Source organism: Syngnathoides biaculeatus, chromosome 15 (assembly GCF_019802595.1).
Source record: "Syngnathoides biaculeatus isolate LvHL_M chromosome 15, ASM1980259v1, whole genome shotgun sequence".
Lineage (NCBI taxonomy): Eukaryota > Metazoa > Chordata > Actinopteri > Syngnathiformes > Syngnathidae > Syngnathoides > Syngnathoides biaculeatus.
In genome coordinates this window covers 23,822,616-23,848,397 of record NC_084654.1, presented here as the reverse complement: position 1 = coordinate 23,848,397, position 25,782 = coordinate 23,822,616, and the positions used below count along the sequence as shown (strand labels likewise).

The following is a 25,782-nucleotide window of genomic DNA, read 5'->3' as shown; positions in this document are numbered from 1 at the left end:
CACCACTTGTTCATCACAGCGTTTGTTTTTCCCCTGACGCACTTGAAGGCACCGCCACTGTGGCGGGGGGAAGTGGTGGGCGCGGCTATGCAAATGAGCATCCGCCGGCCGAATCCACTCGGGTGCCCGAACCGCACATCGCCGCACTCGCGTTGTGGGCCAGCAAGAAGACGCTCGTCGCTTCCATTCTCGCCCCAAAAACAAAAAAAAAACATCACCTGTCTCGACAAACATGGCTTCGAAATGCCCAAAGTGCGAGAAGACGGTCTACTTCGGTGAGTTTTTCCCCCCCACCCGCTTTGTCTGCTTCCCGACTCAATTTTAGTGGTACTAGCCAAAATATCGATTGTACAGAATCGACATTTTTTTGTTCCCTTTTATTCACCACGTTATCTTATTTTAATAGCAAAAATAATTCTTTTTTTTTTCCTAAATGAAAAAGCGCCATTGAACGAACATCCATACTGCTATCACCCAAATTTCAGGTTAGCCGCGTTTCCATTGACAGCCTTCCTAAAAGGGAAAGTCAGTCTCTATGGGGAAAAATGGAGTAATGATTGACAGAGGCATAACTTCATGGAGAAAAGACTCCACAAAAAGCAAATATTGCCCCAAATGAGGTTCTTAAAATATATCAAACATATTTCCACACAGTCCATACTTGGAACTGCTCCAACGGTCACTAGTGCGCTTGTCTTTTACCTTCTTTTCCCGAAAATGACCGCAAGCTATCGACGTTGCGCGGATTTGAAAACAAAATATTTAACATATTTGTAAATGGTTGTTGACTATTCAGTGCCATTCCTTACCCCTCCCAAAAAAAAGACAAACTGTCGATGCTGCACTTTCCTATAAAGGAAAAACTTGAAACTGGTTTAAATAACTGTCAAAACTGTTAGTGTTTTGCGCTCATCTGTGTCGTCCATTTTAGACTGAAGCCAAAAGACTTATGTTGCACTTTTTTCAAGGAAGAGATTCATAATTTAACTGTTACGCTTCTCTGCACCCTGCATTTTCCTTTTCCTAAAATGTAAAGAGTTATAGACTACTGTTTCAACACTTCTCTAGAGAGATTTCACGATTGTTCGACAACTAATCAATCATTTAAACAATCCACAACTATTTGGGTGGTGTCAAACTCATTCTTGTCTTGGGCCGCATTGTTGTTATGGTTTTCCTCAGAGGGCCGTTATGACCGTGAAACCATAAAAATCTTTATACATGAAATTGATGAAATGGTTTTAAAATTAGAAATCAAAGGTAATGCGTTTTTCGACGATTATTGATGCTTGGTAACACAGAAATCCTTGCAATATTTGAACATAATCATTCATGGTGTGACAATTTGAAATTTTGGGACAAATTTTTAACAAGAAATCATGGAAGCTGGCACGTGATTTGTCTTCGCGGGCCACATAGAATCCCGTGGCGGGCCAGATCTGGCCCCCGGGGCCTTGAGTTTGACACCTGCGGTTTAGCGCAATCGTTCCGCTCAAAGTTGTCCGCGTCCTCCGATTTTAAGCCTTTCTCGGAGATTCCTGCCATTTTAATTTGTTGTTTTGGTCCGCAGAGCAGCTTGGCAGGGAACGCGAGCGACGCTCTTGCCAAGCGTGCGAAAAAAAACACCAGATGCCCACATCGAGCAACGTGGGAAGAAAACACGTAAACAAGGATCTTTATCTTTCAATAATAATATGACTGGTTTTCCGCAACTGTTTATGATTCAGTCGTGCAGACGTAAACAACAAAATCAGGCTACCTTTTCATTTCTGTTCTCTAACTCAATTACATAAGCAGAGTGACACAGCTGCTGCTCATCCCGCCAAAAAAAAAAACATGAAAAAAAGACCTTGGCCCCAGCAAGACGCGTGAAGCGAGCGCTGGTAGGCGCAGCCGGCGTTTTATTTTATGTAAGAGCAGTTATTTCTGCTCGGGGTGTGTCCCCGTCAGGCCCGTGTTGACGTAAAGACGATGATGGGGAAAAACAAGCGCACCCGCACGGCTTTGAGAAGCATCCGGTACGTCGGTGGAGATGGAGTCGTCACGTGGGAGGTTCAAGGGGGAAAAAAAAAAAAAAAAGCCACATGACAAGGCAGATGGGAAAAGGGAGTGAACGTGGCGAGGTTCTGAGGTTTTCCGACCGGTTCGGATTCCGCGCAATCGGCGCATTTTCTCCTCTCCATCCCGCAGTTTGGGCGGAATTCCACGGGAATGTTTTGATCGAGATGTCGGTGGCACATTTTTGCGTCAGTGACTTCTCCCGACAACTGTGATGAGGAAAATGAACCAATTTCACTGTCTTGGTCCAAAAATTGATGTAAAAAAAAAAAAAAAAAAGCATCTTTTCTTATCAAACTATGCTGACAATCATCTCAATAGCTAAAAAGACTTTCCGTTGGCATTGTAGTTGTGTTTACGCTTAGGTACTGACGTGCTAACTCACATACGTCAGACTCGAGGTGGGGGCCAGATGCCCCCCCCCACCCACGAAAGCAAATAACTACGTTTCTTGCGAAAATAACAAAATTGCAAAGTGTCTTCACGTTTAATGACCTTGAGGTACTGCAAGCCTTTCTTTTTTTTTTTACCGATGCCCCTTTTAATATCAATTGAATAATAGTTAGAAATTGCAAAACTAGTTATCCATTAATTTTCTTGCAGATATGTACCGTAATTTGCGGACTATAAGCCCCAGCAAGACGCGCAAATTTTTTCACACGCTGTCAACCCTGCGGCTTATGGGGTGATGTGGCTGATTTGTGCATTTTTCCTAATGGCCACAAGGGTGCACTCGAGCAGAAAAGGTAAGAGTGACACTGGTGGAATATATGTGCCGAGGAAGTGACTTTTACCGGTCTAGCCCTTATAGCACTGCGCTAGCGTGTTACTGCTGTGCGTCAGTGATTTTTACCAGTATGTTGTTTTTTTTTTAACCAGCCCTCTTAGCGCAGCGTTAGTGTAAGCGCGGCGGCGCTAGCATTAAACTCTCTGTGTACCATCTTTCTTTGTAAATATCTCGTGTTTCAATGCGGGAACTTGCGGCTTTTACGCAGCAGTGGCCTATGTATGTACCAAGTGGTATTTCCTTTGCAAATGTACTTGGTGTGGCTTGTAACCAGGAGTGCTCTGTAGGCCGGGAATTACGGCAATAGCATGCGATCACGCGTTTTGTTGGGGTTCACAGTCATAGTCGCCCTCCGAGGTAACGTGCAACTGCGATGTGGCCCAAACAAGGAGTTTGGCACTCTCGCTGACTGCCGTGCTAAGGGAACCTCACTCTAGTCGACAGGTGTCAAACTCAAGGTCCGGGGGCCAGATGCGGCCCGCCACCTGATTTTGTGTGGCCCGTGGAGGAAAAACATCTGTCAACTTCCATGATTCCCGCGAAAATCTGGACCAAAATTTCAAATTGTCAAAAAAATGAGAATGTTAAGATATTATAAGCCTTTTCGTGTTGCCAAACATGAATAGGGAAGTTTCTTTCGGCTTGTCTCGTTAGGAGTTGCCACAGCGTAACATCTCAGATGAACGCTCATATTTGTTTGGTACAGTTTTTACGCCGGATGGCCTTCCTGACCCAACCCCTCTCGCGGAGTAGAGGCCCTAATAAGATACGAACTCATGACCCCCGGTTTACCAAACCAATCCTCTAACCACTTAGCTACGGGGCCTTCAGTTCATCAATTTCGTGTGTAAATATGACGCGGCGATTAAAAACTTTTATGGTTTGAGTCATAACTGCCCTTTGCAGGAAACTGCAATGTGGCCCGTGACAAAAATGAGTTTGACACCCCTTCTCTTGTCATTTTTTTTTTCCACTTGATCAAAACGGGCAAGCGAAAGTCAGTCAAAACTTCCACTTCATCGGCATCAAACTTGTTGATACATTGCTAACTTTGGCACGCTGGGCAACATCATTCGATCCACTGTTACTTTACGTAGTCAGTGAAGCAATTTTAGGGTTGAGCGACCTCGGTGGAAATGAGAATTCCGAATGGTGTTGGGGGGGGGGGGGACGACAATTTCCTGTCCCATTTGACTCCAATTGTAATTCCTGTGGTGGTCGGTGGTGAGCTACGCTAGTCGACTTCCAGCTGTTGTTGCCGTTTATTGATTTGTTGCAGGCGACAAGTCAAAACACTTGACTCCCCTCTTTTAACACGCACAAGGGAAAAAAAAAAAAAAAAAAAAGAAATCCTGCATTCTGGCTTGGAAATGTTTGTAAAACCTTCCGTTAGTTACTTTGAAAGCGGCTTGTTCTCATCATGGCTAAACAACTTTTTTCCTCCCCACTGCTTTTCAAGTACAACCTCGAGATTAACGGTCAAACAAACGCAGATTATCTCCTTGCATTAGCGCGCGCAATGCACCGGGCGTTGCTATGATGTTGCACTTCTGCATTAAAAGCGGCAAAATGACAACAAAACGCCGTTAATATGACTAACGGGAGGAACCTCACTCCATTCGCTGCAAGTTTTGCGTCAGAGTGGACTAGTCACAATAACAGAGGCGTTAGACCTTTTGCCAACGTGGGGAACCTCACGCCAAACACTTGTTTTCCATCAAGAGCACAAATGACGCTCAATCTGGTTCACGTCCTCTACCGGCATCACAAAGTTAAAGATAGCGATAGCAGTTGATGCGCTAATTTCAACAACTCCGTTCAGAATTCTGTCATATCAAACCAGTCTAGCGACGTTCTCCCACCACATAAATTTCTGCCCATCTGGCGTAAAAACTGTGCCAAACAAAAATGAGCGTTCCTCACAGATGTTACGCTGTGGCGACCCCTAACGGGACAAGCCGAAAGAAACGGACAGCCATAAGTTGATTGTGCGCTTAGGTCAGGGGGGGTCAAACTCATTTTTGTCTCTCCGAGGGCCATTATGACTGAAACCATAAAAACCTTGAATTGCCTCATCCTATTTACATATGAAATGTATGAACTAGTTTTCAAATTAGAAGTCAAGGTTAAGGGGGTGTTTCAACCTTTGTTCACTTTGGTCACACAAAAATGCTCATGATATCTGAACATTACTATTTATGATACGAGAATTAGAAATTTTTGGTAGAGATTTTCAGCAGAATCCTGGAAGTTGACGCTCTTTGCCTTCGCGGGCCACGTAAAATCACGTAGCGAGCCGGATCTGGCCCCCGGGCCTTGACTTTGACACCTGTGGCTTAGGTGTGGACAACTTTGGGACCCTCGCTCCCTGCCAGAGACCCCTGCCCATCAGCCACTTATGCCAACCGACTGTCCTGGGTGATCCTGCGCTGTCTTCTTCTTCTTCTTCTTCTTGTCCTCCTCCTCCACGTTTGTCTTCATGTTCAGATTTGTCCACATCTTCTCCTTTATCCTTCGCTCCCACGGCGTGGCCGTAATGGCTTGTCTTTATTTAAACGAGTGTCCCCGAGCGCCTCATGCATTATAATTAGAGACGACATTTCCATTCACACCAGGTCCCCCCCCCCCCCCCCCCCCTCCGTGCTGGAGTTGCACCGTCCCCTACCTCCGGACTGTGCTCTTTCGCACACCTAAATGCCACTTTGACCGCACAATATCCTTTTTATCCTCCCGTCAGCGTGCCCGGAGTACCTTTTTTTTTTTTTTTTTTTTTTTTTTCCGCCCGGCTGCATGAATGCTACTCGTCGGTTACATAACGTCCATTTTCTTGAGTCGCCGCTTCCCGCGCTGCGCCGTTTCATAACCGCCACCCCGTTGCCGGTCGTCTGCCTTTCGGGAGGCGTAAATATGATCCCTTAATGGAGGCGCCGCGACGGACCTTCTCAGTTTCTGACGCCGGTGAAAGCGTCTCGTTGCCAAGTTCGGTATCCTCCCCGCATCCGTGATGTGACTCGACGTTCAAGCAACTGAGCGAAATCCTGTGCAGGTCCACATTTGAGCGTTGCAACGATGCGACTCACTTTGCCAAGCGAGGATCTTCACTCTCGTCACTGCGGCTATTGGTTCAAGCTGTTTAGTGACGGTCAGGGCTCTGAAACGCCTGCTGAAGCGTTTTTCTTGGTTGTTGTCTTGCAGTGGACTTGCCTCTCGTGATTGCTTTAGCTTGTTTTGCTCCCAGACTCTTCGGGCCCGAGAGTATATTTTCTAAATGTTAACGCAGACATTTTCTAAACCGCCCTAGAAACTGAATCTCTCCCGAGCGTGCGTGTAACCAGGGGAAACGAGTCACCGAGGCAGGGCTGCAGTTTTGCCCGGCGGCTTTTTCTGACCAACACAGACAGGATGCGAGTCAACTGCAGCTCAGACGGAAGAATTCACGAGGTCGGCCTCTTTTATTCACAGAGCGAGAGTGACGGTTAAGGACGGTGGGGGTTTGTCAGCCCGCGCAGGGAACCTCGCCTTGGCCGAGGCCACAGACGACCTCCGCAGCTGAGTTTTACCCCAAGGTTGTGTCAGCCACGGGGCGACAGAGATGAAGGGCGAGAGAGAGGCCCCCTTTTTTTTCCCGAAAAGCATGCCGTGGCGTCGGGCCCACTGTGCGCACACGATGACCCAGAAGAAATCAATTGGACCGGTCCACGCTGTAGCGCTGTTTTTCCTCTTCATTTTTTTCAGCTCACCGAAACCGCGAAATGTTTCCTTGTTCCCTTTTTGTCTAAGTGTAGTAGCTAGAAATGTCCTCCCATTTGGACGTGATTCAACCGGAAAGAAACTCATGAAAATGTGTTAAAAGTGTTGACTTTGTCAGGCTGGGTAAACGTCATATGAAATAAAGTAAAATAAAGCAGATTATACAGATCCAAAACGGGGCAGGACAACTGAGAATTTTTTAGGGATTTCATCAGTTTATGAGTATACCAGAGACTGTTTCATCTCCACCCCCACCTTCCCGGAGTCATCGGGATGTCGAGGTTTTAGAAACCCGCTTTGCCGACCCGGGGAACGTCACTTCATTTATCACGTCACGCTGCAGTCAGTCCAGTTGCAAAACAACTCCTGCTCCCTACACGCCGAACTGGAAGGAACGCAGACGGACATATTAGATGCTAACTTTGCCGACCAGGGGAACCCAACCCCATTCACCACCAAATTTCGTCAAAGTGTGAGTCAGAGTCAGTCAGTCCAGTAGCTAAACTCCTCCCTCTCCCTGGATTATCGTCGAAGGAATGCAGAGGTGTAAGATGCCAACCTGGGGAACCTCACTCCATTTAATTTTTCTCAAAACAGCCTAGCAACCGTTCAGAGTGGATTCAGACCTTCGTCTAAGTATCCAGGTCCTGGGTTTACGCTCTAGGATATTGAAGTTGTTCCAACTCGTGTTTTGGACCAGACTCTTCCTGAAAGAACCTCACGCAGGGATGCAGCTGCCCCTCTTTGGCATGAGGAAGACGTGACTGAGCAGATGGGTCACAGTGCCAGAGGGTAAATTGAGCCCGGTCAGCCGCCGTTTGTTGCGACCGATCATAAGGATTGCGAAATATTATTATTCCTACCGTAGCTCAGCACGGACTTCCTGCGTCTGTCAAACCCATTAACATCCAAGCCCCCCTGTGCCCGACTCGCCGCACTCGATTTATAGATTGTCAAAAGGACATTCCTGGCGTGGCGCATTCTGGGATATCCGTTGTGGGGGGGGGGGGGGGGGGGGAGATCAGTACCCTGGGGTGTTGTGACTTTCAAGAGGAAGGACAAACCTTTTGTCCAACTCGGGTTGAGTCTCGGTCCAGCCCGAACAAATCAACTGCAATTAAGTTGTTGAAGGATTAGGCCATTGCACCCCCACCCTCAACGTTCTCTTCAGGTCTTGGGAGTCACAGTTTTCCTCTTAAAGTCTGAAGCTGGACGTAGGATCAAATTGAATCAGTCGCGGCACGACTTTGGCTGATTGGCTTAGGAACTTGAGGCCACCTTGAGTTTGTTTGATTCCCTGGCACGTGATTTCAAACCGCGGGGAGAAGCTTGACAGTGCTTTCCTCAAGAATTAAGGGCGAGGCTGATTTGCCGAACTGCTCGGTTTTATGCGTTTCCACACAATACACTTCAATGTACAGTATATACTGTACAAAATGGAATTAGAGGATCTCTTCAGTTTACAATTTTGTTTCACTCCTAGAGTGGCAACATAATGAAATTTATATGCTAGCGATTGGGTGTGGGGGGGACAGACAGAAGGAATCGGGTCTTCTCTCCAGTCTTGTGGAGGTAGTATTGTGCATTACAAAGATACCAATTGTCTCACTAGACGAGACCCCCCCCCCGCCCCCCCAGCTAGTTCAGTTTCTATCCGGTGGCCCAACTGACCCCAATGCAAGTGTATTGGCAACAACATTGAACGGCATCTCCAGTGACACATCGCCTAACCCTGTACAAACTTTTAAGGAAGATATTACTGTAATATCAGCCAGCGGATCCTCAGTTTATGACGGCATATTTACAGTAAATATTTGTATGAAAAACATCTTTAGGCCGTGAATGGAAAACAATCCAACGACAAACGGTGACTCCGGCCAGTAACTGTAAAACCGAGGACCCCTCTTGTTGGTGTGTTGTTACGGAAACCGTCCGGATGAATCCTTGACATTTCGTTCTCGCGGCTAATGAGGATTTCAATCCGGTCTGAGTGGGGGCGGGTTGGTGGGTTATAAACATCATCTAGGCCACACACATTGAGCCACCTCCCCCCCGCTCGCAACCCTTACACACAACAAAAACAACAACAACAGTGAGCTGTTAAAGCGCCCACTTTAGTTTTTCACGATGCACTTTTCATTCACCGATGCGAACGCAAGTACGCGCTAGCCCGCGGGCGGGTGGGTCTATTTTTAGAACAGCGAGCGAGAGAGGTGTCGGGATGTTGACGGGCGTCCTCGGATTTGCGAGGAGATAAATCAAAACGGCAGTTTAAGTGCTCGGCACAGTTTGTTAGCGCCTCGCCGTTGCGTAACACGAATGGTGAAAGTCACGTTCACAGGCAACGTTGGAGGGCCTCCACCTCCAAGAGGAGCCAAACGGGAAACCACAATTTTATTGTTAGGAAACCCTGACAAAAACCACGCACGGGCAGAAAGACGATGCAAACCCGGCGCAGCAAGGCAAAGGAGACTCAAAGCACGAACGGTAGAACTGTAAAGCACAAATGCTAACCACTCGTCCGCTGTGTTGGCCACGAAAAGAAATTAAAACAATAACAAATATACTGAAGGGATAGCAATTTGGCTGAATTTCCCTAACTGACTCATTGATTTGAGGGCTAGTCTTATAGTGTCCACTTGTCTAGAACATACTGTATATCTGAGTGGTGTGCAGCACCGTTTGTGTTCTTTTGTTCTCCAATGTTCTAAAATTTGCTTCAAACCATCGTATCATTAACTCGTAGTTATGCTAGTTTTCGCGGCATACTCGAGGAGCAGTCTGCGATCTGTTTTCCAGGTTTGGTCATGTGACGTTACTTTTGCAGAGGGTGTAACATGTACAACACGCAACACGCACTTCAAAATCATCGTTCGCCGATTACAAGGCCAGTTTTTTAGTCGGGAGTTTTGTCACGTTTGTCCACTGCTTCTATTAAGTTCCGTTCAGCTCACCCGCTAGCTTCCGCTCACGTCAGCAAGGGACGGTGCGGAAAAGCAGCTTCCCAATCGCGGGGCGAGCTACTCAGTGGCTAATATTAGCGGCTAATGTCAGCGATTGACTTGCACTCTGTAGACTTCGGCATTTATGACTTTCCTGTTTTTGCTTTGGTTACCTTCATGAAAATGGTTTCCATGCCGGAATTTGGGGGGTGGGGGGGGTGTCCTTTGTTAGGAAGTCAACTCCAGTATCCGGCTATTTGTGTCCCACAGCGATAAGCGAAGGACTTTCCTCTGTGGCCCCCGCACAGTTCCTTGGGACACCATTGTGTGAGAACAGACCTATGATTGGACCAAGTATTATTAGGTACCTTGGAGGAGGGGGGTGGTCAGTCTGGAGGAAAAGAGAATGGGGGGAGAAGCTGAAAAAAATTGATTTTGGGGGGAAAAATGCTAAGCAAAATTATCTCCCAAAGGAACAACAATTTTGATTTGGTAAGATTTCGAGCCGTAAAAAAAAAAACAACCCCTAATGGTTATAACTGTGTATTATACACCCATAGATCCATCCCTGAAAAATTAATCAATCAAGGTATGTGGGGAAGGCTGGCCACCGTTGCCGATGCACTCTCAGCTGTTGCTTGGACGGGGACTAACGGTCAACATTAACAAGGACCTGATGTGGGCCACATTTCACACCCAGACACTCACGCGTGGGCAGACGAACCGAGTCCGCCTCCTCACATCACTCAGTTCGTTTCTAAACATTTAGCTTTTATCGTGTTTTTTTTTTTTATGCAATACCGTGCAAGATATAGTGTTATGCAAAAGAAAAATGAAATTAAAAATGAATCATCGTCGCAGGTTAGATTTCGCAGCCTGGGTTAGTTCGCCAGAGGCTGGATGGGTGAACTGGAAAGTGATGGGGGGGGGGGGGGGGGGGTCACACAAAGGATGTCGGTTAGATTTGAGCAAGGGGGAGGGGCCACTAAGGGAGGAGGGGTCGCCGCCCCTTTTCCAGCTGGACTGGGACCACAAAGCTGCGTGTCTGTCCCTTGATGACATCACCGCAGCATCCTGTCTAGTTCACAGGCATTCCCAGTCGTCACCGGCTTGGCCCGATGACAAGATTGGAGCACAAGTCCATCATTCTTCTGCTACAGGAACAAGGAAAGCCTCTTGTTGACGAATTTGTGTGTGTGTGTTTTTTGTCACCCCCCCCCCCTCCCCACACACACAGCCGAGAAGGTGTCGTCACTGGGCAAAGACTGGCACAAGTTGTGCCTAAAGTGCGACCGATGCAACAAGCTGCTCAACGCCGGAGGCCACGCCGAGGTCAGTGTGACGACATCCGGGATCCGAAACGGCGGAGGCGGCGCCAGCGGGTGGCCGGGGATCCCGAGCGCCGCGGGCCGATGCCGTACGAGTGACATAAAAAAAAAAAAAACTTGGGCTGACCCGTTTCGTCGATTGTTATGGATTCGCCAACCCCGTGCCGCTTCCTCTAACAACATGGCTGTGAACGGAGAGGGATGGAAATAAATTAGTGCCAGCAGGATTTGAATTTAAAATGTAAAGTGGTCACATTTTCAATAGTTGCATTTGAATGTAACTTTTCAATGTTAACAATTCAACTGACTACAATTCGCTGTCTAAAATTCACAGTCTGTGCCACCAGGCAGGGTTACTTCAGGTCAGAACCGAACACTCAGCCGCTTTCTTAGTCACGTGACGTGCGATTGGCTGGCTGTTTGGATCTGACCTGAAGTAACCCTGCCTGCCTGAATTTCAGACTATTGACTATTGAAAATGTGATGACTTTACATTTCAAATTCAAATCCTGGTGGCACATATTTACTTTGCACACCAATGTTAAGAAAAAGCACGTATGTCGGGTGGCAAATGCTGCCAAGCCCAGTCTATTATCCATCCATCCATTTTCTTTTGCCGCTTATCCTCACGAGGGTCGCAGGGAGTGCTGGAGCCTATCCCAGCTGTCCACAGGCAGGAGGCGGGGTATACACTTAACTGGTCGCCAGCCAATCGCAGGGCACAAAGAGACAATCGCACCTTGGGGCAATTAAGAGCCTCCAATGAATGTTGCATGTTTTGGGGATGTGGGAGGAAACCGGAGTGCCCACCCGGAGAAAATCCACGCAGGCACGGGGAGATCATGCAAACTCGACACAGGCGGCGCCGGGATCGAACCTGCCGGGTCCTCAGACGTGAGAGACCAACGCTCAACCAGCTGAGTCACCGTGCTGCCCGCAGTCTATTATAATACTGGAAAAACCGATAACGCAAAAGGGGTCCATCGAGAGGACACCTGCGCAAAGTACGGCCGTTTGCATGCAGCCCAACTGAGAAAAACGAAAATTTGCAAGTCATCCGGTTAAAACACCTCCCCGTGAGGATAAGCAGCGAGGAAAATGGACGGATAATGTAAAATGAGAAGGGGGACACAAAGAAATGAGGATCTCGCAAAATGATCAAATGCGAACTGTAACATTTTTGCGCCTTTGCCTTTTACAGAGAATTCTGTGACGAGGATGTTTTTTCGTCTTTGTGCACACGACATCGATTGCGGAAAAGTTTTACACGCAGGCAGCGTTTGGTTTTCCCGCCGTCCTCAGCCCCCCTCTCGCTTAAAACGAGGTCCTCGTCCTCCGTTGGCGCGTGTCCGCAAAACCCCTCGCAACCCATGCGTTCAGTGCTGCGCGGTTTTCACGGTTTTCCGCCGCCAACCGCGTCGGAATGCGTCACCGGCGTGCGAACGGAACCTTCCCCCACCTCGCCGGAGCGCGGCCAGGAGGATGCGATCTCTAACGGACCTCGAAAGCACGCTGCTGTTTAATCTCTACGCGATTACGGTACCGTACCGTCCCGCCCGGCACCCCCGGTCCCATCCTCTGTGGACGTCATCCAAACACGGACTTTGATAGAGAAGTGGGAGGGGCGGGGGTGGAGTGAAAGAAATTGAACCGTCAAACAAAGGAGAATGGAGCGCGTAGATTTCTGGAATAATAATTGAAATTTGGCGCTACTCCCGAAATCCGTACTCTCATCGGCCGGTGGCGTCACGTGGCGCGACACCGTGTACTCCATTTGGTTCCGTCGCCTGAAGATGCGAAGAATCGATCCCATTCGGTCGACAGCCTTCCCGGCTACTGTTAACTCGATTATTATGGTATGGCTGCCACGAGTTCTCAGCAGACTGCAGCGGAGACGTCACGACGTGCCCGCCCGTCGGTTCGCTTTGACGGATTTTTACAAGCGGGTTAGTGACTTTCTCAGGAGATTGCGCACACGCGGCTTCCTTTGGGGCGAGAGTCCGCTGCCGGTTCTGGTTCTGGTTTTATAAATCACGACCGCAGCCCACTCGGTTCCCACACAGACGGCGATATTTTCTCCAGATTTTACTCAAGCGAGGTCTTTAATACAGAAGCAGAGGTACAGTAGGAGTCCTGTAGGGGTCATTCTTGGACCCTTCCTGATGCTTGCTCGACCCAAAGATGGCGTCCACTCTGCTCCTCTGGTTACAGGAAGTGGCCAAATTACGCAGCCAGGCGCAAATCGGCCATTTTAGTTAACGTCACGCAGTAAAAGATGAATTGTGAATCCGCCGTGGCCCAAATTTGACTTATTTACGCAATGCTGCACTTTTGGAAAAGTCGCATTTTGAAACCCGCTTTCAAACGTTGGCCCGACGGGCCGCCATTTTTGTTTTGCTTAGGAAGTTAAGATGAAATTTAAAACGTTGAAAAAATACACATTTTGATGAACCAATTGGGGGGGGGGGGTGGGGGAAAAGTAATTTGATACATGGAATATTACAGGACGGTTTCAAAAGATATACCGAAAGTAAAAAGTTCAAGGACATAAAAACGTGAAAATTTAGAGCCATGTATGAAATGTCCGCTGGGCCGTAGTCTGCCCGCCAGCGATCTCGACCGTCAACGACATTGAATGAGGTCATGCGGCTTGAGCAGCGAGCATTGTGGGTAGCACCTCGCCAGAGCTCGCCGCTTTCTCCTCATCTATGGTCATCGAGCTTCGGACCAACGGTCGCCCCCCCCCCCCCACATTCTCCTGTGAGCTGCCGCCGCCGCATTCCCAGCATGCGACGACGGCCAGTCAAGGGGTTCAAGTAGTGGAAACAGTCGCTTGACACGTTCGACTGTTTTGTGTTGGGTGGACCGGCGGCGATGACATCATCGAGTTTCCTTTTTTAGAAAGAGTCGCTTTTCCCCATCACTTACAAAATGTTGCAGCCAGGATGGAGATTTAGAACAATTGTTGCTTTTTTTTTTTTTTTTTTTTTTATTAGAGTGAACCCACGCTAGAGCCAATTTTCCTGCCTAAAATCCGATGATTCAAAAACACTTTCATAGGATTTAAAACAATCATAAAAAATTCAGTCAACAGGTTACAGCTTAGCACGCGGATCCACTTGACGTTGGGCACGGGCACCGCTGGCACTGCTGGTGGCAGGTCCAGAAAGTTTGGCCAAGTTCCACTGAGCTGTTGTTGATGTTTTGATGCAATGTTTGGTCGAAGTTTGCCAAAGCAGACGTGAGCAACATCGGGAGTCGAGTTTTTTTTTTTTTTTTCCCAGGGTGTGGTTACTTGTTATGACCGCAAGTGCAAGTCTAGTTCATTCATTCATCATCTTAACCGCTTATCCTCATGAGGGTGGCAGGAGTGCTGGAGCCTATCCCAGCTGTCAACGGTCAGGAGGCGGGGTCCACCCTGAACTGGTCGCCAGCCAATCGCAGGGAACATGGAGACAGAGGAATCGTACTCACAATCACACCTCTGGGCAATTTAGAGTGTCCAATTAGTGTTGCATGTTTTTGGGATGTGGGAGGAAACCGGAGTGCCTGGAAAAAAAAGCCACATAGGCACGGGGAGAACATGGAAACTCCACTGAGGCAGGGCTGGAATCGAACCTGGGACCTCAGAACTGTGAGGCCGACGCTGTACTAGCTGATCCACCGTTCCACCCAAGTCTTATTCATATGAGAGAAAATATTCTTCCATGAAAATCAGATAACTTACTAACAAATTCTGCTATTTAATAAAGGCCGGGAGAGACGCGAAACAAGCAAAAAGCGCATTCATGCATGAACTGCTGTTGGCCGCAGCTCACACCATGACACTCACACAGCACCAGGCCCCGCCTCTTTAAGGCACAAATCTAACATGTTCTACAATAAGTACAGTCTTTACGACTTACACCTGTCATTAATTTTGGTTTCAATTATGCATCAAATGTTATGTTTTAATGTGTTTATGAACATGCTTTTATACATTTTTCACCCATAGTGGCTCAGAACGTAGCCGTACGCTAACGGCAGTTCACCGTGATGTCTTTTTTTTATGGCCACCGCGTCACGAGCATCATATTCTGTCTCCTCTCAGCACGACGGAAGGCCCTACTGCCACAAGCCGTGCTACGCCGCCCTCTTTGGGCCAAAAGGTGCAGTACACGGTCACTTTTTGTTGGAATCCCGCAGGAAACTACGCACACGTTTCAGCAGCCTTTTGAACGTTTGCAGGCGTGAATATCGGCGGCGCTGGGTCCTACGTGTACGACGCGCCGGCCAACAACAACAACAACGTGTCACCCGCCGGCGGGGACGGCGCCCCCCGGCAGGTCGAGGAGAAGAAGACCTTCGTTGCCAAGCCGCCGTCCAAAGGTATTGGGAGAGATGGTTTTTTTTTTTTGTGCATCGGAGGACAAAGCCATCAGCTATTGGCCCGTAGCATCGAAGTATATCTGAGTTTGAATTTCAAGTACTCATTTTTTTTTTGACAGATTGTTTTCATTTAAAAAGTAAAAAAAAAAATTGAAGCTTTAAAAATTTACCATCTGAAAAAAATTTGTGAAAAATGTAAATTAAATGGAAAGCTTTTTTTTTTTTTTATCCACGGAAAAAAAATCTGTGACAATTTTAGAAATGTATTGTAATTTAAATTTTTATGCAAAAAAACATTTTTGACTCAGATAGCACAGATAATTTCAATTCTGCAGAAAGAACCAACTTTTGGATAAGAATTCCCACAACCACTGAGGAAACTCAACGACTTTGCAACGGCTTTCATTTTTTATCTCATTTTGTACACGTTATCAGTTTGGTTTCACTGGTCTTTGGCACCACCTGCAGGTCGGATGACAGCACTGTAGCAGTAAAGACAATGAGCTCATCATCCGGGGGTGTGCCAACTTATGCTCGAGAGCCGCATTTGATTTTTAATGGGGAAAGATGGGGCACGTCATTTGTCGGAATGGTTAAAAAAAAAAAAAATAAATGTGGCCGTAAATGATTAAAAAAAAAAAAAATCTGCCGTGTTTTAAAGGTAATATTCTTAATCTGACAAGTATTTAATTACATTTTGAAATATGTACACTTGTTTGTTACTCTTTAAACTGACCAAAACTGTAATTTCCTCTGTAAATTTTTTTATTATTATTTAATAATTCTAGAAAATGTGTGTTTATCTACTCTGGGATTTAAAATAACTGAATTTAAACTAAAGTATTTATTTAACACAATTAGTAATCATGATAAATTATTAACTCAGGATACATAAATTCACAAAATTTGTGCCCATTTTTAGATTTTTTTTTTAACAATTCCTTCAGTCAAAATTACTGAACCAGTCATTTAATAAAATGTCATACAGAACATTTTCGTTTTTATTTTTTATGCACAATAAAATAATTTGCCAAGCGTTTAATTGTGCCAAACATATATATGCGTTCATCTGAGATGACACGCTGTGGCGACCCCGAAAGGGACAAGCCGAAAGAAACTTGCTTTTTAATGAAGTACGCAAAGAAAAAGTCATAAAATGAGCAGCAGTCTGTAATTTAAATGCTCGCTGACGCCGACTTTCCAAGGTAATAAAACTAAAAATGTTGTCGATTGATCCCCTCGCTTGTCATGCAGCCTGGGTCGTTGCCATGGAAACGTTTCTCACGACTTTGTGTGTGTTTGGCGCAGCTGGCGGCGTCACCACGTTTTCCGGCGAGGCCAACTTGTGTCCCAGGTGTAACAAGAAGGTCTACTTCGGTGAGTGAGTCGCGCCTGTCGGCGACACCGACGGGATTTGTCAACAAAAATAACGCCAGTACGTCGCTGCCCGTTCAAGGATTTTTCATGAGAAAACTTGCAGTTGACGTACAGGGTTGTTCTTTATAAAAATATCCAGTAATAACGTGACAAAAACTGTTACCGTCACAGTTCTGAGGTCCCGGGTTCAATCCCAGACTCGCATGTTCTCCCTTATGCCTGCGGGGCTTTTTTTCCGGGTGGGCACCCCGTTTTCCTCCCACAGCCCAAAAACATGCAATATGAATTGGACGCCCCAAGGTGTGATTATGAGTGCGGCTGTTTGTCTCAATGTGCTCTGCGATTGGCTGGCGACCAGTTCAGGGTGTACCCCGCCTTTTGCCCGTTGGCAGCTGGGATGGGCTCCGGCACTCCCCGCGACCCTTGTGAGGATAAGCGGCTAAAGAAAATGCATGGATGGATGGATGGATGGATGGAAAAACATCCAGTAATAACATAACAAAATTGTGTAAAGAATGATACTTTTGGATCACTATTTCATTAAATAGCCCTCCTGGCCACCAGGGGGCAGACATACACTTACACTTAGATTTGACAGCGTAAGGCAAAAGAACTTTGACTAAGATGCAGTAAGATTGCAAAAAAAAAAAAAAAAAAACAGGGTAAAGGATATATGCCAATGAACATTTGTAATTGTCTGTCTACATGTGTTGTCGCGCTCTTTGTGTTCAAAAATGACTTTCATGTGTGTTGTTGTCGTGTGCAGCCGAGAAGGTGACATCGCTGGGCAAAGACTGGCATCGCCCGTGCCTCCGCTGCGAGCGCTGCAGCAAGACTTTGTCCGCTGGCGGCCACGCCGAGGTAACCGCCGGCTACACGGCAGCGTCTAGCTAGCTCGGTGGGGGTGGGGGGGGGGGGGGGGGGGACCCGGTTTCAGTGTTCCACTTTCGTCGCTATGCTATTGCTCCGACTTAGTCATTTCATTGCTACGCTACCGCTAGGGCTCAGCCGCTTCCGCTGTTACCGAGCCACTCGACTCATTACGCTGCCGGCGATAGCCTAGTGACTAGCGGTACCGCACCGCCTCTTTCTTCGATTTGTTACTGCTACAAATTAGCCACTTGCGCCACGCTGCCATGACTTAGCGGCTTTTGTCGCGACACAGCCGCTACGACTTAGCTAATTTTGTCAAAATTTGGCTTCATTTCTTTTTTTCAGTCTACTGACAGTCCAATTTAGGAACTTTTGTCGCTATCGCACTCTCATATCCTTGAGCCACATGCTGCTTCACCAAGTGTACATAATATTGTTTTTTTTTCTAAATCATTTTCGCAGCACGACGGCCAGCCTTACTGCCACAAGCCGTGCTACGCCGTCCTCTTCGGGCCCAAAGGTAACCGCTAGGGGGCGCCGTCGACCCGCCGCATATCAACAACTTGACCGCAACCTGAATGTCCGACACAGACGCGGGCACGGACTCGCGCTGCACGCACGCGTTAGATGAGCGGTGGGCAAACGTTTGTGCGCAAGGGGGGCACACGTTAGATTTTCTTAAAAACAACAACAACAAGCGGGCGAGCTCAATCGCAGATTGATAAAATGTGGCGGTTAAAAAATAATTTCATTTGATTAATTACTGAATATTTATTGTAATTCTATTTGCGCAATTGTTTAATCCCACAAATTAAATGCATGTTTATTTTACTAAAGAAAATTTTGCAATTAATGCGTTTTATATATAATCGTAATTACTGTCATTTTAAATTCATTTAATAAAAATCAAATTTGTCCAAAATATTTTTTGCCACAATTTTTTTTATTTACAATAATCAAGCTAGTTGAAATTTAAATGTACAGTAAATTAGTAAAATCAGATTTCAATCCTCTGTAATTCTAATGGAAAATTTATGAGTGCCCCCTGCCGCCACATTTTGCCCACCCGGTGCCCCCACCCGGTGCCCCCACCCGCCCTCCAAGACTTTCCCTTTGTGCTTCTTCCTCCTCCAGGCGTCAACACGGGCGGCGTGGGCAGCTACATCTACGAGCCCGCCCAGTGAGGCGGCTTTTCCTCCTTTCCGCCGAGACCACCCCGACCCCCTCCTGACCCCGACCCGCCCCCCACCCTCGTCGCCATCTTGTTCCTTTTGAAAAATCCCAACTCATCCGCGCAGCTGTTTTTTTTTTTTTTTCCATAATTACGAGTTAACACTTTCTCACGACCAACTTGCGTTGCCATTCCTTCAGAAAAAAAAAATTCATGTGGTTTTGCGGACGGAAAAGACGGGAGATCGTTACATTGTCATTAAAACGTGTATTGTTTTTTTTTTTTTTTAAGGTCATATTTAATAGTTTTGACAGCCTGACAACATGAAAAAGTTGACTGTTACAGCACAGTGGCCTAGTGGCCTGCAAGTCTGCCTCACACTGCTTTAAAAGGTTGAAATCCCGGCTCTCTGGCTTTCCTTTTTGGAGGTTGCATGTTCTCTCCGTGCCACATTCCAAAAGTCAGCCAGGGTACACAAAAAAATAATTATTATTATTCCTGTCATCATTTCAAAATGTTAAGAAACAAAAAAATTTAAAAAATCTGTTTGACGACAAAGTGTTCTGTTAGCGTAGCTCGTAGAAACACTGCATTGTTTTGATGTTAGTTTAGCGTCGCATCCGAGACACACTCGCTACGTAGCATAAACATGTTTTATTATTATTAATATTCATGGTAGTCATCTGTTTTTAGGAAGATTGCTATGTCTGTTGCAATAAATCGACACTACGTGCACCGTGTGCCGTCTGCTTTTCTGCTTTCACGTTTCATTTGGAAGTATGCATTCATTTTCCGAGCCGCTAATCCTCACGAGGGGTTGCGGGAGCGCCGGGGCCTATCCTAGTTGTCTGTATGCGATGTAATTCGTATTTTTTAAAAGTCCCGTTTGCTTTTGTTGAAATAGATGAAAGTGTAATGTATAAACGTGTCCGCTAGCTAGAGCAACTGTACTCAAATTATGCTGTCGTGAAAAAATGTCTAAAATCTGTATGGGCCGGCGTTAGCGTGTGCAAGTGTACCTAATGATGTGTCCGAAGGGACGGACGGCAGCATGACGTCATCGTTCCTGCAGGTGGCGACATTTTCGTTCCGCTTTTGGTTTCCTGTCAGGAAGTCAAAAGTCTTTGGTTGACAAACAGTTCTCTGCAGAAAGGATTAAAAATATATATTTTTTTTTCTTGTACGGGGAGCTCAATTATAAGTATCTTTAAATGCGACAAAAATACAGATTTGTAACTGGGAGGACTGGCACCGAATGTTAAAATGTTGAAATTCATTTTGGTGAATACATTTGATTTTTTTTTTTTTATGGGATATTTATTCTTCCAAATGGAATGGATTTTGAAAACATGATTGCAAGAGACAAATAATTTGAAAATAAACATTTCTAAAATTTTGCACATTTTAAATGGTTGGATGAAAACGACAAGCAAATGTATTTTTTATTGTTTTTCTAATTTTAAATATTTTTCAACATCTTTTTAAATAATTGCCGCAAAATATCTGAGTGCTTTTTTTGCTTTTATTTTTCAAAAACATCCACTTAATGGAATATTTTTTTATTGAACACATTTGATGGAAAAAAAAAAACTACAAAAGCAAATTTTTGTCAATTAAATAATTATAATTTTTCCAATAATCTGTTTTAATGGATTTTTTAAAATGAATAGAGTAAATTTGATGGAAACAATAACTAGCAAATTAAAATAATATACACAGCCAATTGTTGGCCTTCATTGGGTTCGTTAGTTTAATGCCAGGGTACAACCATGTGGTTTCTCCCAGCCAATCAGCAAAGAAGAATATTTTTATTTTTTTTTTTTTCTGGAATCTGAAGCCCTCTCCGACGCCCTTTTATGAAAAATGCGACAGGTTGACATTTTTGGGATGACGTGCCGCGCCCTGCCTGGCGGCCTTCGCTTGGTCCGCGTCGCAAACGTTTTGGCCGCAGTCTACCGCGCCGGTTACGGTTATTTAAAATGAATTCAAAAATTCCAAATCCAGACTGCAATATTTTCCACATTGTGTTGCCCGGATACAAAATAGCGGCCTCAATGGCCACGCGAAACCGGAAATTACAGATAAAATTAGACTTGACATGGAAAAAAAAGGTTATTTTTTCCACTGTAAAAAAAAAAAAAAAATGCTTTACACATTAATATAGTTGACATCACTTCCTGTATGTGACATCACTTGGCTTCACTTTTCACTTCCTGGTTGTCAGCGTGGAGGCCATTTTGTGTGTCAGGTAAGTCTTTGGACTACAAAAAAAATGTATACACACTTTAAATGTTTGTCAATTGTTTTACATGTTAAAAATTATTAAAATTATAATAAACAAGTTTACATTTATTTAAAGTGTAAATACTTTTTTGGGGACCCCTTGCATATCAAACCCTCTTTGATGCTAAAATGCTCAAGGGGGTGAACTCCATTTTTTGGGTCACTTTTATGAGAATGATTTTGTTTTGCAGTTGTGATAAAAAGACGGGATTTACTGTACATGGATTTTTTTCGCATATTCGTCCAATTTTCTAAATAATTTTTGACTTGGATCATACTGCTTGAAATTTCACTCACAATTATGTTATCATTTTCTATTTCTCGCTGGTACATATTCATCCGTTCCCCGAAGGAAAAGAAACAAATTGTGATTAGGGGGGGAAAAAAATAATTGTGACGTGCAATTGTGGCCTATAAGTCCAAATGCAAAATATGACAAATATTACTGCAGCGTACTGGTTGGCCTCACCTTAGTACATTTGTAAAGGAAATACCATTTGGTACATACAAACGGCGCAGCCGTGTAAAAGCCGCAAGTGCCCACAAGATATTTACAAAGAAAGACGGTACACGGAGAGTTTAAGCTAGCGCCGCCGTGCTAATGCTAACACTAGCGCCGCACTAACAGGGCCGGTTAAAAAAAAAAAAAAAAAAAAAAAAAACATACTGGTAAAAATCACTGAGACGCGGCAGTAACACGCTAGCGCAGCGCTAACAGGGCCGGACCGGTAAAAGTCACTTCCTCGGCACACATATTCCACCGGTCTCACTCTTACCTTCTCCGCTCGAGCGCCCCCTTCCGGCCATTTGCAAAAATGCACATATTAGCCGCATCACCGCATAAACCGCAGTGTGAAAAAAAAAGTCGGGGCTTGTAGGCCGGAAATTACGGTACTTTTATCTAGAACTACTACGACTACCTAATTTGACTATGCAGAATTTCATGCTATTTATATTACTGCTATTTCTACTACTACCGTGTGGAACGTCACAGTACATGTAATATTGTCTACTACTACTACTATTGCGTGGATCCTCAGCTTATTCTACTTTTCACGTCATCTCATTAATACTGCTACAAAGAACTTCATACTGCTTTTTACAAAACTACTACTACTATGCAAAATTTCATACTACTCTTTCTATATCTGCTATTAGTACTACTACCATCACGTGGAAGGTTATAGCACTTCTAATATTGTCTACTACTACTACGGCCGCTACGTAAAATCTCGTGCTACTTTTTAGCTCATCTACTGCTACTACTACTACAACGAGCCTAATTCAAATTTTTCATCTACTCCTACTACTACTTCTACTAAAGAGAACACATTTTATATCTCCTCTACTACTACTACTGTTACTATAAATAGCTCCATGCGACATATTTGTACTACGACTCCTACTATGCGGAACTTCATCGAGTTGTACTTTTCGTGTGCTCTTGAAAGTGAAACATTTTGAATCCTGCACGGCCGCCATTGGAACCTCAAAGATCTCTCGGCAAAAAAAAAAAAAAGTACAAAATAAAAAATAACAACGTCGAGTCGGAAATCTGTCGGACGGCCAAGTTTCCATGGCAACCGCCTCCCGTTAACAATAACACGATCGCGGCAGCCATGTTTTCCCATGCGATAGGCTCTCGAGCGCGGATTCCCTTCGGGCCCCTCGCCCGCCGCGTGGGAACCGCGGCGGCGGGGCGATGACATCACCCAAATAGGCGGAAGCTCCACCCGCTGCATCCGAATCTCCTTCGATATTTTTGGGCCATTTTTTTATGCTCGCGACGGACTCCAAATTCAATACGGGGGAAGAAATGACAATTGTTGTCTTTTTCCATCATCACGTTCCACTTAGCAGCTCGTCACCGGCGTCTCACTTTCCACACTGCCGCCATTGTTCGCACTTTGGCACGGCACGCCGGCTTCACGCGAGACGCTCGACCCGGTCGCGGACTCCATCGCCACGCCAACGCCCACCGGCCGCGCCGTTCGCACGTTAGCGTCATTCACGCTGTGTGGCTATTTGACGGCGACGGCCGTCAATGGCAGTGAACGTGAGTTTTGACTGCATTAGGGTACGATGTACTACATCATAAATAGAGTTAAGTATTGTAGTACTCCACGGTCGCTCGCGCAAAATCCGGAAATGCAATTCCAGCAGTGTGTGAACGAGCAGGTACTTGAACAATTACTAACTCGCTACGTCACAAGCGCGTACAATTCTGATCTGGTGATTTTGCGAGCCTTACAATTTTTCGTGTCTTTCGCAATGAGTAAACAAATCGTAAAGATGTCGACCTGAACCACAAAAAAAAAAAAAAAAACACGTTTCGGCCTCCCGTTTGATTTTTTTCAAGATTTTGGATAAAAGGGGACCTTTAAGTACACGAGGCGCAGGAGATGAAAAAGTCACATCGGGTACTTTAGCTGTAGTAGGTCATATTACTACTATTCTTATTCTTCTTAATACGATAATAAATCTTAGTCTACATTCACATTGTCTATGAGGAACGTCAAACCACTTTTCACGTTATCTAGTACAACAACTCCGATAATGAACGCAACACTACTCCAGTCACTCACATTTGAAAAATGTACAGGTGTGGTCAGTCATGCCCGCAGATATAAAGTTACAGGTGTGTGTTCTGTTTGTAATTATGTGTCTACCCCTTTAAGAGCGGAGGGGGGCGGTGTCAGGTAAACTAGGAAGTAGAAGTAGGCCGAGCAGCAGCTCGTTGTTAAGAGACCGCGTGCTTCCGTCAGGCTGCGGTTCACTGCGCTGGATCGGTTTTCATGTGCGACAAGTGCGCAATTGCGCAGTTGCGCAGCTTCCGGGGAACATGGTCAAGACTACACAAGATAAGCGACGTCTTCCAATATCTATGTATTTCTACTCGTAACAAATTTCACACGCGTGATTTTTCGTGCTCGACGGTGCAGATTTGGGAGTGCGATGGCGGACTGTCAAATCACAGTGACTGTACTCCACATTTTCTAGTACTTCGTGGAACTTCCTTCTACGTTGCATTTTCTAATATTTGTACTCCGTGTTCTACTGCACAAAACCTACCACTACTCTTATTGGCATGTGGAACTTTAGCCTACTTTTCATTATGGCTAAAGTTGTTTTATGAAATTCTGCATACTAGTAGACAATTGGACCACTCTGGAGTTCCAGGTAAGAGGAGAAGATGAAGTACCAGTCACTGACATTTGAAAAATGTATGGGCGTGGTCAGTCATGCCCGCAGATATAAAGTCACGGGTGTGGTCCACCAATCAATGCCGCAGATCTAATGTTCCGGGTGCGTGTTCTCTTTGTAATTATGTGTGTACCCCTTTAAGAGCGGAGGGGGGGCGGTGTCAGGTAACTCGGAAGTAAAAGTAGTTGCACAAAACTTCCTGAGCATCTTTCGTCCTTTTTGAAAAAAGGAGCGACCGCACCAAACCGTGCAAAGAGAACAACAGGAAGTCACGTTAGCAAAAACCGCCACCTCCGCTCTTAAAGGGGTACACTCATATTTACAAACAGAACCCACACTTGCAACTTTATATCTGCGCGCGTGACTGACCACACTCGTATGTAGTCTTGCGTTCACTATCGGAGTTGTTGTTGTTAGCAAAGCGAAACGAGGCTATTTTGTTTGTTGTTTATTTTTGTTAGCGGTGGTTCATTTTTTTGTTCTGTTGATTTGACTTTTATTTTTTGCACTTGTGTGATTCTGAAGACAGGTTTTGACACGGCAGCAGTTTGACCCGGGAACAGATTGTTCCCATTTCCATGACTTCATTTGGGAAAAATGTGAGACAAAAACACTTTTTTTTGTCCCGAGTCTAATCGTTGCCAACGATGTGATCTTTGGTGACGTCATCTCGTGCGAAGCGATCACATGCCCTCCTCCCCTGGCTTCCTGTTCAAGAAGTCCTTGTCGCCACGGCAACCCGCCTAACAAACAAGACAGCGGTCGTCCGTGGCGACGGATCTTTTGTTTTTGTTGCTTCAGAGCGACTAAACGAGCGTTTGCGCCGGCGCGATGGGCATGAAGAGCCGACCACGTCACACATTTTCCGGATTATTGGGATTTTTTTTTTTTTAATAATAATTTTAATTTCCCAGGAGATGATTTCCATAAATGACGGCTTCATGCTTTGTTCCTTAATCCAAAACGTAATCTTAACCATTAAAGAAGATAAGATTACCCTAACCTTGCTTTGACTAGCTAACCTTAACCCTTGACCTTTGTCCCCATACTCAGAATCCTCATTTTGAAACACACCCCAGACCAGAGCCTGAACCAAACTTCCAACACCAAATCTTCATTCCGGACCTTAAACCATCCTTGACCAGAACCGCAATGCGTTAACCAGAACCCTAGAACCCCGCACACCCCTGACCTAACCTTTATGAACTTCAAAACTACAAAACCTAAACCAGAATCCCGAGTCTTACTAACCCCACAACCAGAACCGCCTAAGCCTCCAAAACCGGAACCCTGAAGAAAGACACACCTGTGCCGGTCCACCGCTAGAATCCTCCTTGGGTACCGAACTTACACCGATTTTACTCCCTTCTTGCGTAAGGGCCTGCAGACCGGGTCAGCAGAATCGTTTGGTTGCCACGGTAACGTCATTATAGCAGCGTGTCATGTGTCTTTTTTCTCGAGGTTGGACCTGTTGCCGGGCGGGTTAGGCGGATGATGATGATGATGATGATGTCACCACTGGACCGTGAAGTACTCGCAGTCAAATCAGGTCAAGTTGATAAGAGATGATTTCATATCAGGATGCAGACTTTGCCCTTACGGGAGAAAACAACCGCAGTGTTGACGTCGCCACGGAAACCG

The 25,782-nt window shown here is 45.6% G+C and overlaps 1 protein-coding gene and 1 long non-coding RNA gene across 3 annotated transcripts in view; one reads left to right on the top strand and one right to left on the bottom strand.

The window, feature by feature from the left end:
- LOC133513242 (uncharacterized) overlaps positions 1 to 25,782 on the bottom strand; it is a 40,967-nt gene that overhangs the window by 6,340 nt on the left and 8,845 nt on the right. For both annotated transcript variants that reach the window (XR_009798427.1, XR_009798428.1), the window contains exon 2: positions 19,674 to 19,757. This is a non-coding gene — a long non-coding RNA (uncharacterized LOC133513242). The remainder of the gene's footprint in view (positions 1 to 19,673; positions 19,758 to 25,782) is intronic.
- On the top strand, positions 87 to 19,394 carry crip2 (cysteine-rich protein 2). The gene is made up of 8 exons (XM_061843822.1): positions 87 to 275; positions 10,775 to 10,869; positions 14,956 to 15,013; positions 15,093 to 15,233; positions 16,542 to 16,610; positions 17,377 to 17,471; positions 17,946 to 18,003; positions 18,618 to 19,394. The coding sequence occupies exons 1-8, from the start codon at positions 233 to 235 to the stop codon at positions 18,665 to 18,667; spliced, it is 609 nt and encodes a 202-aa protein (XP_061699806.1). The 5' UTR covers positions 87 to 232; the 3' UTR covers positions 18,668 to 19,394.

What these genes read in the sequence shown, in the direction of transcription:
- crip2 (XM_061843822.1), top strand. Translation starts at nt 233, where the DNA reads ATGGCTTCGAAATGCCCAAAGTGCGAGAAGACGGTCTACTTCG. An exon ending in CGCCCTCTTTGGGCCAAAAG is followed by an intron (nt 15,014 to 15,092) that starts GTGCAGTACACG and finishes GAACGTTTGCAG; the next exon opens with GCGTGAATATCGGCGGCGCT. An exon ending in TGCCAAGCCGCCGTCCAAAG is followed by an intron (nt 15,234 to 16,541) that starts GTATTGGGAGAG and finishes TGTTTGGCGCAG; the next exon opens with CTGGCGGCGTCACCACGTTT.